The sequence below is a fragment of the Panulirus ornatus genome, chromosome 19 (assembly GCF_036320965.1).
Source record: "Panulirus ornatus isolate Po-2019 chromosome 19, ASM3632096v1, whole genome shotgun sequence".
Classification (NCBI taxonomy): domain Eukaryota; kingdom Metazoa; phylum Arthropoda; class Malacostraca; order Decapoda; family Palinuridae; genus Panulirus; species Panulirus ornatus.
This window is the reverse complement of record NC_092242.1, coordinates 60,660,998-60,676,630: the sequence shown is the minus strand read 5'-3', so window position 1 is coordinate 60,676,630 and position 15,633 is coordinate 60,660,998. Positions and strand designations below refer to the sequence as shown.

General features: G+C 40.4%; 1 protein-coding gene across 2 annotated transcripts in view; it reads left to right on the top strand.

The window, feature by feature from the left end:
• The window catches only part of Sbf (SET domain binding factor), a 209,704-nt gene that overhangs the window by 125,037 nt on the left and 69,034 nt on the right, over positions 1 to 15,633 (top strand). For both annotated transcript variants that reach the window (XM_071674009.1, XM_071674008.1), the window contains one exon: positions 8,844 to 9,099. In XM_071674009.1, coding sequence (XP_071530110.1) covers positions 8,844 to 9,099 — 256 coding nt within the window. The remainder of the gene's footprint in view (positions 1 to 8,843; positions 9,100 to 15,633) is intronic.

Sequence of the window (15,633 nt, the reverse complement as noted above, 5' to 3'; positions counted from 1 at the left end):
TTCTAAGCTTAATAACCATGCTTTTATTCACACTTACTTTTAACTTTTTCTTTTCTCACCCTTCCATACTAATTCACCTTCTGCACTTTCACACTTGAGTCTCCCATCAATGTTGTATCAGCAGCAAACAACTGACTCACTTCCAGGCCCTCTTATCCCCTACTGACTACAAACTTGCCCTTCTCTCCAGGAATCTTGCATTTGCTTCCCTCGCCACCCCATCCATAAACAAATTGATAACCATAGTGACTTTACACATCCCTGCCACAGATCAGCCTTCACTTGGAATCAACTTCTTATTGCTTCTAGCAGCTTTCCTCCCTCATTTTATATTCTTAAAACCTTCCACAAGGCATCACTATCAACCTTATCATATTCTTCAAAGGAAACACCTGATCCACACATCCTCTACCTTTTCTGAAACCACAATTTTCCTCCCCAATCCAGTACTCTTTACATGCATTCACTATATCACTTCCCTCCCATACAACTTATCAGTTACACTCAACAAACTTAAATTCAGCTTTATCCCCCCCCCCCTACCCTATATAGTGGCCAATCCTCAGGCACCTCACCATGATCTTTACACACATTGAAAATTCTAACCGACCAATCAACAACAAAGTCACCCACTTTCTTGATAAGTTCAACAGCAATGCCATCCACTCCAGCCATCTTGCTACATTTTATGTTATGTATGGCTTTGATCACCTCTTCTCTCTTCACCAAACCACTCTCCATGGCTCTCTATCCTTTCACATACCACCCTGACCCAAACATATATATATATATATATATATATATATATATATATATATATATATATATGGTTGTTTAATTTGTTTATGGATGGGGTTGTTAGGGAGGTGAATGCAAGAGTTTTGGAAAGAGGGGCGAGTATGAAGTCTGCTGGGGATGAGAGAGCTTGGGAAGTGAGTCAGTTGTTGTTCGCTGATGATACAGCGCTGGTGGCTGATTCATGTGAGAAACTGCAGAAGCTGGTGACTGAGTTTGGTAAAGTGTGTGAAAGAAGAAAGTTAAGAGTAAATGTGAATAAGAGCAAGGTTATTAGGTACAGTAGGGTTGAGGGTCAAGTCAATTGGGAGGTGAGTTTGATTGGAGAAAAACTGGAGGAAGTGAAGTGTTTTAGATATCTGGGAGTGGATCTGGCAGCGGATGGAACCATGGAAGCGGAAGTGGATCATAGGGTGCGGGAGGGGGCGAAAATTCTGGGAGCCTTGAAGAATGTGTGGAAGTCGAGAACATTACCTCGGAAAGCAAAAATGGGTATGTTTGAAGGAATAGTGGTTCCAACAATGTTGTATGGTTGCGAGGCGTGGGCTATGGATAGAGTGGTGCGCAGGAGGATGGATGTGCTGGAAATGAGATGTTTGAGGACAATGTGTGGTGTGAGGTGGTTTGATCGAGTAACGTAAGGGTAAGAGAGATTGTGGAAATAAAAAGAGCGTGGTTGAGAGAGCAGAAGAGGGTGTTTTGAAATGGTTTGGGCACATGGAGAGAATGAGTGAGGAAAGATTGACCAAGAGGATATATGTGTCGGAGGTGGAGGGAACGAGGAGAAGAGGGAGACCAAATTGGAGGTGGAAAGATGGAGTGAAAAAGATTTTGAGTGATCGGGGCCTGAACATGCAGGAGGGTGAAAGGAGGGCAAGGAATAGAGTGAATTGGAGCGATGTGGTATACCGGGGTTGACGTGCTGTCAGTGGATTGAATCAAGGCATGTGAAGCGTCTGGGGTAAACCATGGAAAGCTGTGTAGGTATGTATATTTGCGTGTGTGGACGTATGTATATACATGTGTATGGGGGTGGGTTGGGCCATTTCTTTCGTCTGTTTCCTTTCGCTACCTCGCAAACGCAGGAGACAGCGACAGAGCAAAAAAAAAAGAAAAAAATATATGTATATATATTAATTTTCCAAAAGAAGGAACAGAGAAGGGGGCCAGGTGAGGATATTCCCTCAATGGCCCAGCTCTCTGTTCTTAACGCTACCTCGCTAACGCGGGAAATGGCGAATAGTTAAAAAAAAAAAAAATATATATATATATATATAGGGAGCAAATGGGAACTTCAGTGAAGGGCGCAAATGGGGAGGTGATAACAAGTAGCGGTGATGTGAGAAGGAGATGGAATGAGTATTTTGAAGGTTTGTTGAATGTGTCTGATGACAGAGTGGCAGATATAGGGTGTTTTGGTCAAGGTGGTGTGCAAAGTGAGAGGGTTAGGGAAAATGATTTGGTAAACAGAGAAGAGGTAGTGAAAGCTTTGCGGAAGATGAAAGCCGGCAAGGCAGCAGGTTTGGATGGTATTGCAGTGGAATTTATAAAAAAAGGGGGTGACTGTATTGTTGACTGGTTGGTAAGGTTATTTAATGTATGTATGACTCATGGTGAGGTGCCTGAGGATTGGCGGAATGCGTGCATAGTGCCATTGTACAAAGGCAAAGGGGATAAGAGTGAGTGCTCAAATTACAGAGGTATAAGTTTGTTGAGTATTCCTGGTAAATTGTATGGGAGGGTATTGATCGAGAGGGTGAAGGCATGTACAGAGCATCAGATTGGGGAAGAGCAGTGCGGTTTCAGAAGTGGTAGAGGATGTGTGGACCAGGTGTTTGCTTTGAAGAATGTATGTGAGAAATACTTAGAAAAGCAAATGGATTTGTATGTAGCATTTATGGATCTGGAGAAGGCATATGATAGAGTTGATAGAGATGCTCTGTGGAAGGTATTAAGAATATATGGTGTGGGAGGCAAGTTGTTAGAAGCAGTGAAAAGTTTTTATCGAGGATGTAAGGCATGTGTACGTGTAGGAAGAGAGGAAAGTGATTGGTTCTCAGTGAATGTAGGTTTGCGGCAGGGGTGTGTGATGTCTCCATGGTTGTTTAATTTGTTTATGGATGGGGTTGTTAGGGAGGTAAATGCAAGAGTCCTGGAAAGAGGGGCAAGTATGAAGTCTGTTGGGGATGAGAGAGCTTGGGAAGTGAGTCAGTTGTTGTTCGCTGATGATACAGCGCTGGTGGCTGATTCATGTGAGAAACTGCAGAAGCTGGTGACTGAGTTTGGTAAAGTGTGTGGAAGAAGAAAGTTGAGAGTAAATGTGAATAAGAGCAAGGTTATTAGGTACAGTAGGGGTGAGGGTCAAGTCAATTGGGAGGTGAGTTTGAATGGAGAAAAACTGGAGGAAGTGAAGTGTTTTAGATATCTGGGAGTGGATCTGTCAGCGGATGGAACCATGGAAGCGGAAGTGGATCATAGGGTGGGGGAGGGGGCGAAAATTTTGGGAGCCTTGAAAAATGTGTGGAAGTCGAGAACATTATCTCGGAAAGCGAAAATGGGTATGTTTGAGGGAATAGTGGTTCCAACAATGTTGTATGGTTGCGAGGCGTGGGCTATGGATAGAGATGTGCGCAGGAGGATGGATGTGCTGGAAATGAGATGTTTGAGGACAATGTGTGGTGTGAGGTGGTTTGATCGAGTAAGTAACGTAAGGGTAAGAGAGATGTGTGGAAATAAAAAGAGCGTGGTTGAGAGAGCAGAAGAGGGTGTTCTGAAATGGTTTGGGCACATGGAGAGAATGAGTGAGGAGAGATTGACCAAGAGGATATATGTGTCGGAGGTGGAGGGAACGAGGAGAAGAGGGAGACCAAATTGGAGGTGGAAAGATGGAGTGAAAAGATTTTGTGTGATCGGGGCCTGAACATGCAGGAGGGTGAAAGGAGGGCAAGGAATAGAGTGAATTGGAGTCATGTGGTATACAGGGGTTGACGTGCTGTCAGTGGATTGAATCAAGGCATGTGAAGCGTCTGGGGTAAACCATGGAAAGCTGTGTAGGTATGTATATTTGCGTGTGTGGACGTGTGTATGTACATGTGTATGGGGGGGGGGGTTGGGCCATTTCTTTCGTCTGTTTCCTTGCGCTACCTCGCAAACGCGGGAGACAGCGACAAAGTATAAAAAAAAAAAAAAAAAAAAATATATATATATATATATATATATATATATATATATAACAAGTAGTGGTGATGTGAGAAGGAGATGGAATGAGTATTTTGAAGGTTTGTTGAATGTGTCTGATGACAGAGTGGCAGATATAGGGTGTTTTGGTCGAGGTGGTGTGCAAAGTGAGAGGGTTAGGGAAAATGATTTGGTAAACAGAGAAGAGGTAGTAAAAGCTTTGCGGAAGATGAAAGCCGGCAAGGCAGCAGGTTTGGATGGTATTGCAGTGGAATTTATTAAAAAAGGGGGTGACTGTATTGTTGACTGGTTGGTAAGGTTATTTAATGTATGTATGACTCATGGTGAGGTGCCTGAGGATTGGCGGAATGCGTGCATAGTGCCATTGTACAAAGGCAAAGGGGATAAGAGTGAGTGCTCAAATTACAGAGGTATAAGTTTGTTGAGTATTCCTGGTAAATTATATGGGAGGGTATTGATTGAGAGGGTGAAGGCATGTACAGAGCATCAGATTGGGGAAGAGCAGTGCGGTTTCAGAAGTGGTAGAGGATGTGTGGATCAGGTGTTTGCTTTGAAGAATGTATGTGAGAAATACTTAGAAAAGCAAATGGATTTGTATGTAGCATTTATGGATCTGGAGAAGGCATATGATAGAGTTGATAGAGATGCTCTGTGGAAGGTATTATGAATATATGGTGTGGGAGGCAAGTTGTTAGAAGCAGTGAAAAGTTTTTATCGAGGATGTAAGGCATGTGTACGTGTAGGAAGAGAGGAAAGTGATTGGTTCTCAGTGAATGTAGGTTTGCGGCAGGGGTGTGTGATGTCTCCATGGTTGTTTAATTTGTTTATGGATGGGGTTGTTAGGGAGGTAAATGCAAGAGTCCTGGAAAGAGGGGCAAGTATGAAGTCTGTTGGGGATGAGAGAGCTTGGGAAGTGAGTCAGTTGTTGTTCGCTGATGATACAGCGCTGGTGGCTGATTCATGTGACAAACTGCAGAAGCTGGTGACTGAGTTTGGTAAAGTGTGTGGAAGAAGAAAGTTAAGAGTAAATGTGAATAAGAGCAAGGTTATTAGGTACAGTAGGGTTGAGGGTCAAGTCAATTGGGAGGTGAGTTTGAATGGAGAAAAACTGGAGGAAGTGAAGTGTTTTAGATATCTGGGAGTGGATCTGTCAGCGGATGGAACCATGGAAGCGGAAGTGGATCATAGGGTGGGGGAGGGGGCGAAAATTTTGGGAGCCTTGAAAAATGTGTGGAAGTCGAGAACAGTATCTCGGAAAGCAAAAATGGGTATGTTTGAAGGAATAGTGGTTCCAACAATGTTGTATGGTTGCGAGGCGTGGGCTATGGATAGAGTTGTGCGCAGGAGGATGGATGTGCTGGAAATGAGATGTTTGAGGACAATGTGTGGTGTGAGGTGGTTTGATCGAGTAAGTAACGTAAGGGTAAGAGAGATGTGTGGAAATAAAAAGAGCGTGGTTGAGAGAGCAGAAGAGGGTGTTTTGAAATGGTTTGGTCACATGGAGAGAATGAGTGAGGAAAGATTGACCAAGAGGATATATGTGTCGGAGGTGGAGGGAACGAGGAGAAGAGGGAGACCAAATTGGAGGTGGAAAGATGGAGTGAAAAAGATTTTGTGTGATCGGGGCCTGAACATGCAGGAGGGTGTAAGGAGGGCAAGGAATAGAGTGAATTGGAGCGATGTGGTATACAGGGGTTGACGTGCTGTCAGTGGAGTGAATCAAGGCATGTGAAGCGTCTGGGGTAAACCATGGAAAGCTGTGTAGGTATGTATATTTGCGTGTGTGGACGTGTGTATGTACATGTGTATGGGGGGGGGTTGGGCCATTTCTTTCGTCTGTTTCCTTGCGCTACCTCGCAAACGCGGGAGACAGCGACAAAGTATAAAAAAAAAAAAAAAAAAAAAAAATATGGAGGAAGTAAAGTGTTTTAGATATCTGGGAGTGGATCTGGCAGCAGATGGTACCATGGAAGCGGAAGTGAATCATAGGGTGGGGGAGGGGGCGAAAATCCTGGGAGCCTTGAAGAATGTTTGAAAGTCGAGAACATTATCTCGGAAAGCAAAAATGGGTATGTTTGAAGGAATAGTGGTTCCAACAATGTTGTATGGTTGCAAGGCGTGGGCTATGGATAGAGTTGTGCGCAGGAGGGTGGATGTGCTGGAAATGAGATGTTTGAGGACAATGTGTGGTGTGAGGTGGTTTGATCGAGTAAGTAATGTAAGGGTAAGAGAGGTGTGTGGAAATAAAAAGAGTGTGGTTGAGAGAGCAGAAGAGGGTGTTTTGAAATGGTTTGGGCACATGGAGAGAATGAGTGAGGAAAGATTGACTAAGAGGATATATGTGTCGGAGGTGGAGGGAAGGAGGAGAAGTGGGAGACCAAATTGGAGGTGGAAAGATGGAGTGAAAAAGATTTTGAGTGATCGGGGCCTGAACATGCAGGAGGTTGAAAGGCGGGCAAGGAATAGAGTGAATTGGATCGATGTCGTATACCGGGGTTGACGTGCTGTCAGTGGATTGAATCAGGGCATGTGAAGCGTCTGGGGTAAACCATGGAAAGTTGTGTGGGGCCTGGATGTGGAAAGGGAGCTGTGGTTTCGGGCATTATTGCATGACAGCTAGAGACTCTAAACCATGGAAAGTTCTGTGGGGCCTGGATGTGGAAAGGGAGCTGTGGTTTCGGGCATTATTACATGACAGCTAGAGACTGAGTGTGAACGAATGGGGCCTTTGTTGTCTTTTCCTAGCACTACATTGCACACATGAGGGGGGAGGGGATGTTATTCCATGTGTGGCGAGGTGATGATGGGAATGAATAAAGGCAGACAGTATGAATTATGTACATGTGTATATATGTATATGTCTGTGTGTGTATATATATGTGTACATATGAGAGGTATGTATATTTGCGTGTGTGGACGTGTATGTATATGCATGTGTATGTTGGTGGGTTGGGCCATTTCTTTCGTCTGTTTCCTTGCGCTACATCGCAAACACGGGAGACAGCGACAAAGCAAAATAAATAAATTTAAATATATATATATATATATATATTTTTTTTTTTTTTTTTTTTTTCATACTATCCGCCATTTCCCGCGACAGCGAGGTAGCGTTAAGAACAGAGGACTGGGCCTTTGAGGAAATATCCTCACCTGGCCCTCTTCTCTGTTCCTTCTTTTGGAAAATTAAAAAAAAGAAAAAAAAAATATATATATATATATATATATATATATATATATATATATATATATATATATATATATATATATATATATGGATGGGGTGATAAGGGAGAATAAAGCAAAACTAGGGAAAGTGGTGCAGAGATGATGTGTGACAGTGAAATATATTGGCTAGTGGCAAGCCTGTTTGCGGATACCGTGTTGTTTGGGGAGAGTGAAGAGGAGTTGCAGAAGATTGTAAGTATGTTTTATGATGTGTGTAAGCATAGTAAGTTGAAGGTGAATGCAGGTAAAAGTAAAGTGATAGTGTGTGAACCAAAACATAGTGAAAATATAGATTTTGTAAAACCATATCAAGTGAAAAAAGAAAGTGTACCAAATTGTGATGTGGATATGAGGGTAAAACTACTGGAAGAAGTGAGGGAATTTAAGTATCTGGGAGCTGTCTTGAATAAGTGTGGTCATACATAAGGAAAGATAAGGGAGAAAGCAGTACAGGGTAGAAGAGTCATTGGGTCCCCTGATAGAATGATGAAGGTATGGAAGTGGAGAGGATAAAGGGATAGCATAGATGGATTTAAGAAAGAAATGAAAGGGTGTATGAGAGATGTAGTATGGCAAGGAATGCAAAGGGAGTGAGTCGTGGAGTGGTGGAATGGGTGAAACGTAATGCTTTAAGATGTTTTGGGCATGTAGAAAGAATGCAAGACTGGGTGTTTACAAGTAGAGTGTATGACAGTGCAATCAATAGAGTTGGTGTAAGTGGAAGACCACCTGTGACATGGGCAAATAGGGTGGAGGAATACTAGAGGAAGAGAAACAGAGAAAGAATGCGTTAAATGGTGTATGCGAGGGAGGCGTGTAAGGACAGGGATAAGTGGAGACTCTTTTGCCCTGACCACCCCTTGATGGGAGTTCCCAGAGAGAATGGGCATCAGAGATATAGATAGATAGATAGAACCCTTCCTTACTCATTCTCTCCATCTGACACATATATCTTCTTTGTCAGTCTCTCTTCCCTCCACATGTCCAAGCTGTTTCACCACACCATTTTCAATTCTTTCAACCACGCTGTTCTTATTACCACATTTATCTATTATTCTTTTATCATTTACTCAAGCAAACCACCTCACATAGCATATTGCTCTGAAACATTTCATTTCCAGCATATCCACCCTCTTGTGCACATCCCCATCTGTAAGCCATTCCATGCATCCATACATCAGTGGAACTACTGTACCTTCAGACATACTTCTTTTTTTTGCCCTTCCTTATAACAGTCACTCTTTCCACACATTTCTCAATGCTCTTAGGACCTTCACCCTGTCCCCCATCATTATAAGACACACTTCTGCCTCCAAGGTTCCATTCGCCGCCATGTCTACTTCTAGGTATCTAAAACACTTTACTTCCCCCAAATATTTTCCATTCAAACTCACAGCTCACCCAATCTGTCTCTCTGCCCTGCTGAACCTCATAACCATGCTTTTATTCACATTTATTCTCAATTTTCTTTCAGCACACCCTCTCCCAAACCGATACTCCAAATAAATATGAATGTGTGGAGTTATTTACTTAGCTTGAAATGATAGTTTTATTGAATATTAGAATCCAAATATTATTCAGATGGGGAATCACAGTTGTGAATAATGGAATCTGTTTCTTTACAGGCAACACAAGTGAAGTTTCATACTCAGTTGAGCAGGAAAAATATTTATCTGCAGTAGTTCAGGCAACACCAGTGTCTGTTCTACGAGATGGATCCTCATTGCGACTGACGGACTCATCACTTTCCATAAACTCCCTGGTGCTGGCAGCAGGGGGAGCAACTTTAGAAGTACCCCCATATCATCCTACTTATCCCACGCTTACCCCAGAAGTTGGCAGAAAAACAAACCCCCTTTCGAAGGCCATGAACACCTTACGGTAAGTCATCTGTAAAATGTAGCAGCAAAGCCGTGGGTACATAAGGACTTGTTTAACCCCATTGGACATGTGTGGACATCCCCTTCCATACATGCTCAAGTAGTGTTGCTATAACACTTCTGCTTCTATCCTCAACATGACAGAGTAAGTGTGTAATGTTAGATCTCTAACAAAACTAATACATCCTGAATTACAAAATCAAGGTATTTATCTGACACTACCAGTTCCTCATGATACTTTATCTTTGTGAATTATTTATAACACCTTTCATTTAAGATATGTTAAAAGCATAATGAGAATCAATTATAGTAATATAATGATTTGATATGGAAGAGAAAAACATTCCCTAAACTTGTAATTCAGAACTTGAGTAATTCAGCCTTGCATATGTAGTCAACTGGTCTAACAAACATGGTCAGATCTCAGAGGTGCTTGCAGTACTGTGTCTGATTAATGTTTGTTCATGAATGATTTTGTGGAAAGCTTATATAGACCAAAGTTCTGACTCTAATTGTAAAGCTGAATCCAAACTATGACAGTATCTGGCATTACAGTGGGTTGTAGTTTCTTTGGGAGTACCATCCCAGACCACTAGTCGCATCCCTTGATACTGTCACAGATGTAAAGGGCATGGTGCATGAAGGTAGTATTTTATGTTGTTTTTAACTGTATATAAATGATTATGTTACCATTCTTTGTGCAGTGTAATTAGAGCTTGTAAATTTGTCTTGGCTTTGATCTTTATAATTAGATGTTTGTATAGCTGGTTTACATGTAAAATCTCATTAGCACATGTACTAATTATGACATATTTTGCAAACAGTCATATGGACTAACCTAATTTGTAGAGCACTGACTGAGTATTGGCACTGTGTTTATATGAATTACTGTTAGATCCCTTGATGATGTGATGCACTATATAACATTCTTTTTGATATATATTTTTTTACAAGTGATTTCTTTGAATTCATCTGATTTTAGATTGCTGTAAGATTATATAGTTTGCAGATGAAAGTCCTCTTGTTTAGTTGCTGTCACATCATCACAGTATCACTGAAAAATGGCTTGGCATTCTTTTGTGATCTTTTGTGCAACAACATAAGCTTTTAAGGATGTTGTGTACAGTTTGTTCACCATATCTTGGCTGCATGCTTTGTCTGAAGTATTGCATTTTATGTTGACATTACTATGCATGCACACCTTGCATTTGTAGGAACAGAATACACAGTCTTGATTTATTTTAATGATGATGCTTATGTCATTAAGTCTAAATTGTGGTGGTGATCAGGTTGTAAGACTATAATGAATTCAGATATTACAATATGATATCATCATCTGAGCAAGATGCAAGATCATAATGAATTCAAATATTACAGATGATATCATCATATAAGCTAGATGTAAGACTGTAATGAATTCACATATTGCAATATGATATCATCATTTGAGCAAGATGTGCTTATTCTGTTTCTTACTAAAGAATTATGGTACTAACCATATTGCTCTAACAAACACAAAACAAAGTGTTGTGTGTTAACGTTACCTCAGCATGTTAGAAATGAGATAAACGTGTCTGTAGAACCTTGCATAGTGAGTGCATAGATGCTTTTTTTCAGTTGCAATTGCTTTTTTTGTTCTTGACATGATGTAGAAGTATAGTTTCTTTGTCATAATTGTGAAAATTCCATTGGTTGTCTTTTAAGATTTAGAAAACAGCATTGCACCAAATGTTCTGTCTTAAAGCAACTTAGATTGTAGTTTGGTGCTACAGAGAATTAGCAGTTTCATATCCTTGCAAGCAAGGTTTTGCAGAATGTTTTTAGCATCAGCAAAGGTCATTGTCATTCTTTATGCACTCTTGTCAGTGTCTCAGATTATTAGTGACTGCTTGAACATCTTTTTTTTCAAGAAACATCTTGGTTTTTACTGACTTGCTCTAGCATATCACAGTTAAAAGAAAGCTTTAGTGTATGGGAGTGACACAGGGTTGATCTTAAATACACTCTTTGTATCTCTTAACCTTCCAACAGTTACCAAAGCATCAGCTTTAACATTCTTCTCTAGTGGTGCTTTAATTGAATTTTTCTTCTACTTGCTTTCTTCAACTTATAGAATCCTACTTTGAATGTAAAGTTTAGTCCTCTGTCATCATCAGTATTCTGTAATTAGGAATTCTCCTCTAAGAATTAAGAGATTTTATTTGTCAACATAAATATCAGTTTTACTCCCTTAGAGGAGGATTTTGCTTTACGCACATTTTAGTTTGTGTGTATCATTTTGAGTTTGCTTACCTCTGTAAATCATCATTTGAAGATTCAGCATGATATGAAATTTTGCTTTAGTTTTCTCTAGTTGTATCTAATTGCCATTTACTGTAAATGCTCATTTTGAATGTGTACTTAACTTATTGCTTCAAACCAATATCACACCTCACTTTAACATTTCTAAGAATTACAGTAGTAGGTACTCCACATGTAAGGGTAATTTTACATTTACAGACCATGCAAATTTGTTTACACCTGTGGTCAGGCAGGGTTGGTAAGGTGCCTTCTTTTCTTGAGAGCCAGTCACTCAGACAGACATTTTGTTAATGCAAGGAAGCTTTACATCATTATCCACTGATTTGTCTCATGTTAACAAATGATTGATCAATCTTTATATGCAGCTTTGAAGTTATTCATTAATGATATTTTAGCTTTCATTACACATGACAGCTAGAGACTGTGTGAACGAATGTGGCCTTTTTTTTTTGTCTTCTTAATGCTACCTTGCTGGAGGGGGGGGGAATGCTATTTCATGTGTGGCGGGGTAGTGACAGGAAGGGATGAAGGCAGCATGTATGAATATGTACATGTGTATACATGCATATATCTGTGTATGTATATATATGTATGTATACGTTGAAATGTATAGGTATGTATATGTGCATGTGTGGCCATTTATGTATATACATGAGTATATGGGTGGGTTGGGCCATTCCTGGTCTGTTTCCTTGCGCCACCTCACTAATGCGGGAGACGGCGATTAGGTATAATAAATAGAATAGGTCTAATTTTAGCTTTCATTACTGTAAATTGAATGTGCTTGTACTGTGGCAGAGGTTGAACTTTTGGAGCATATTGGTAGATGTATTATTGCAGAATAAGTGAGTGAATACATGAAAGACTGTAGTATAATTAGCACATTTTGATTATGACACTGATTTATCTATTTGGCGACCTTTCTGTCATTGTTAACTTATCTCTCATAGAGTAGATCAAGTACATAAAGCCTCTCATATTATTTCTACATATCATTTTACTTTTAACACTTGTACATGAGGGGACAGGCCCCTCTGATACCACCGAGACGATTATGGTATGCATAACTGGCAGTCAGCCGCATGGTTTTGACCTTACATTATCTTTTCTATATACTTTTGCCTTTAAATGATTTCTCTGTAATAAGACATGCACCAAATAGTAAATCTCTTACAAGCATCACCATTACAATGAATTCAATGAGATTTCCATTACTGCAAATGCATAAGTGATTGTGATGATAATTCAGAAAGAATGAAGGGCGAAACTTGAAAGAAGGGTGACAGAAAAGTTTAGATAAAAGTACAGTTAATGTAGGGCTGCAATTGCATGTGAATGAGGTGTTTGAAATGTTTAGAGAAAGACTGTTAAAGATTTTAGAATTTGTAGTTGGATGCAGGGTTGTAAGATATTAGAATAAAAGTGGAAATGCATGGGGGATGGATGAGATTAGAAATGCTGTGGAAGAGAGGAAAAAAAGCATAAGATAGACTGCTTGAAAAGACTGTATCAGTAAAAGTTCAACAAAGGAGGAGGGAATGATATAAGAAATGTAAGTGGAAAGTTAAGAGGCTGATAGAGAAAAGCAAAGAAAGAGCAAATGAAGAATTTAGAAGTTGATTGAAAAATGTAAGGAAAATAAGACATGGTACTGAAAGGAGGTGAAAAAGGAGAGGTGGATGTGATAGTGGAAATGTAAATGTGAGAAATATGAACTAACTTTAGGAAGTGCCTTTTTACATTAGAACAATGTATGCGTTCTGCCGATCCTCAGGCATCTCACCATAATCCATACATGCATTAAATATTGTAATAAAGCAATAAAGAACACAGTGTCCCCCTTTCTTAATGAATTAAACTCCAATGCAATCCATCCACCTTACCACATCACATTTCATCTTGCATAAAGCTCTCACCACCTCTTCTATCTGCACCAAACCACTCTCTTACATGGCATACCACATAGACTCAAACAATCCTATCATCAGACACAGTCCTTCAAAATACTCTTTTCATCTCCTCACTTCATCACCACCTGTTACCACTTCTCTTTTTGCCCCTTTCACCAATGCTCCTATTTGTTTACTTGTTTTTTTTTGCTTATAATTAACCTCCTTCCAAAATGTTGCATCCTCTCAAAAGTTTACTGATACTCACTTACCTCTGCACTTATTTGCCCTCTTTATCAAACCCTGTGCCTTCCTCATGACCTCCTGCCTCTTTCTCTTATACATCCTCCAATCATTTACATTCCTTCCCTGTAGGTACTACCCAAATTTCTCTCTTTTTACTTTCACTAGCAACTTTACTTCTTCATCCCACCACTCACTACCCTTTGTTTTATCACCTTCCACCTTTAGCATGCCATGTGCATCTCTTGAATGTGCCAGCACTGCTTCCCTAAATACCTCCCATTCCTCACCCATTTCCCTTGCTTTATATGCTCTCACTTTTGCCATTTTATACTCATAGTCTCTCCTTGTATTTCTTCACTATTTATTTATTTATTATACTTAACCACTGTCTCCTGCATTAGCAAGGTAGCGCAAGGAAACAGACAAGGAATGGCTAAACCCACCTACATACACATGTATATACATGTATATACATTCACACAAGTTTCTTTTCCAAGCTCGCTTACTCTCATGTCTGTCTCCTCCCCAACATTGTTTTCTCTTTTCAAAAACCCCTACAAATCTTCACCTTTGCCTCAACAGGGTCATGATCAGACACCCCACCAGCTGCCACTCTCAGCACATTTATATCAAAAGTCTCTCTTTTACTTGCCCATCAATTAATGCTTAATCCAATAATGTCCGCTGACCATCTTTCCTATTTACATACATATGCTTCTGTGTGTCCCTGTTTTTAAACAAGGCATTCCCAGTCACCAGGCCTTTTTCAGCACAGCTCCATAATCTGTTTACCATTTCCATTCATGATACTCTATGCATCCCAGTCACACCCTCATCTATCACAATACTCACCATCGCATTCAAATCACCCATCACTCATACCTAGTCACTTCTGTCAAAACTGCTGACACACTCATTCAGCTTCTCCCAAAACACTTACCTGTCATAATATTTCTTCTCATGGCCAGGTGCATAAGCTCTAGTACTCAACTATCTCTCACCATCTACTTTCATTTCTACTCATCAGTCTAGAATTCACTTCTTTATGCTCTGTCATACATCCCCATTACTCCTGCTTCAGGAGTAGTGCACCTCCTTCCTTAGCTCATGTCCTAACTTTACTCCTAAGACATTTCCAAACCATTCTGCCTTTTCACCCTTGAACTTTGTGTCATTCAGAGCCAGAACATTCAAGTCTGCTTCTGCAAACATACTACTTATCTCTTGTCTTCTCTTCTTGGTTACATTCACACACATTTAGACTCCTCAGCCTGAGCTATCGAGGAGGATGAGCTTTCCCTGCTTGGCTCCTTTTTTATTTTGTCTTTTAGAAATTGAAATACAAGAAAGGGAGAATTTCCATCCACCAGCTCCTGCCCCTTTTAATCATCTTTTACAAGTTGGGAAAATGAGAGGAAAAATTTTCTCCCCTACCTAGGTTCTGGGAGCAATGACAATTGTGTGGAAAGAGAGGACATTATATCAGAGAGCAAAAATGAGTATGTTTGACGGAACAGTAGTTCCAACAATATTATATGGTTGCAAGGCATGGGCTGTAGATAGTGTTGTTTGGAGGAGGGTGGATGTTATGGAAAGGAAATGCTTGAGGACAATATATGGTGTGATGTAGTTTGATCAAGTAAGTAATGAAAGGGTAAGAGAGATGTGTGGTAATAAAAAGAGAATGGTTGAGAGAGTAGAAGAGGGTGTTGAAATGGTTTGGACAGAGGGAGAGAATGAGTGAGGAAAGGTTGACAAAGATGATATATGTGTCAGAGGTGGAGGGAACAAGGAGAAGCAGGAGACCAAATTAGAGGTGAAAGGATGGATTGAAAGAGATTTGGGTGATCAGGGCCTGAACTTACAGGAGGGTGAGAGGCATGCAAGGAATAGAGTGAATTAGAACGATGTGGTATACCGGGATCAACATGCTGTCAGTGGACTGAACCAAAGCATGTGAAACGTCTGGGGTAAACCATGGAAAGGTCTGTGGGGCCTGGATGTGGATAGGGAGTTGTGGTTTCGATGCATTGCACATGACAGCTAGTGACTGAGTTGGGAAAAGTTGGGAAAATGAGAGGAAGAATTTTTTCTCCCTT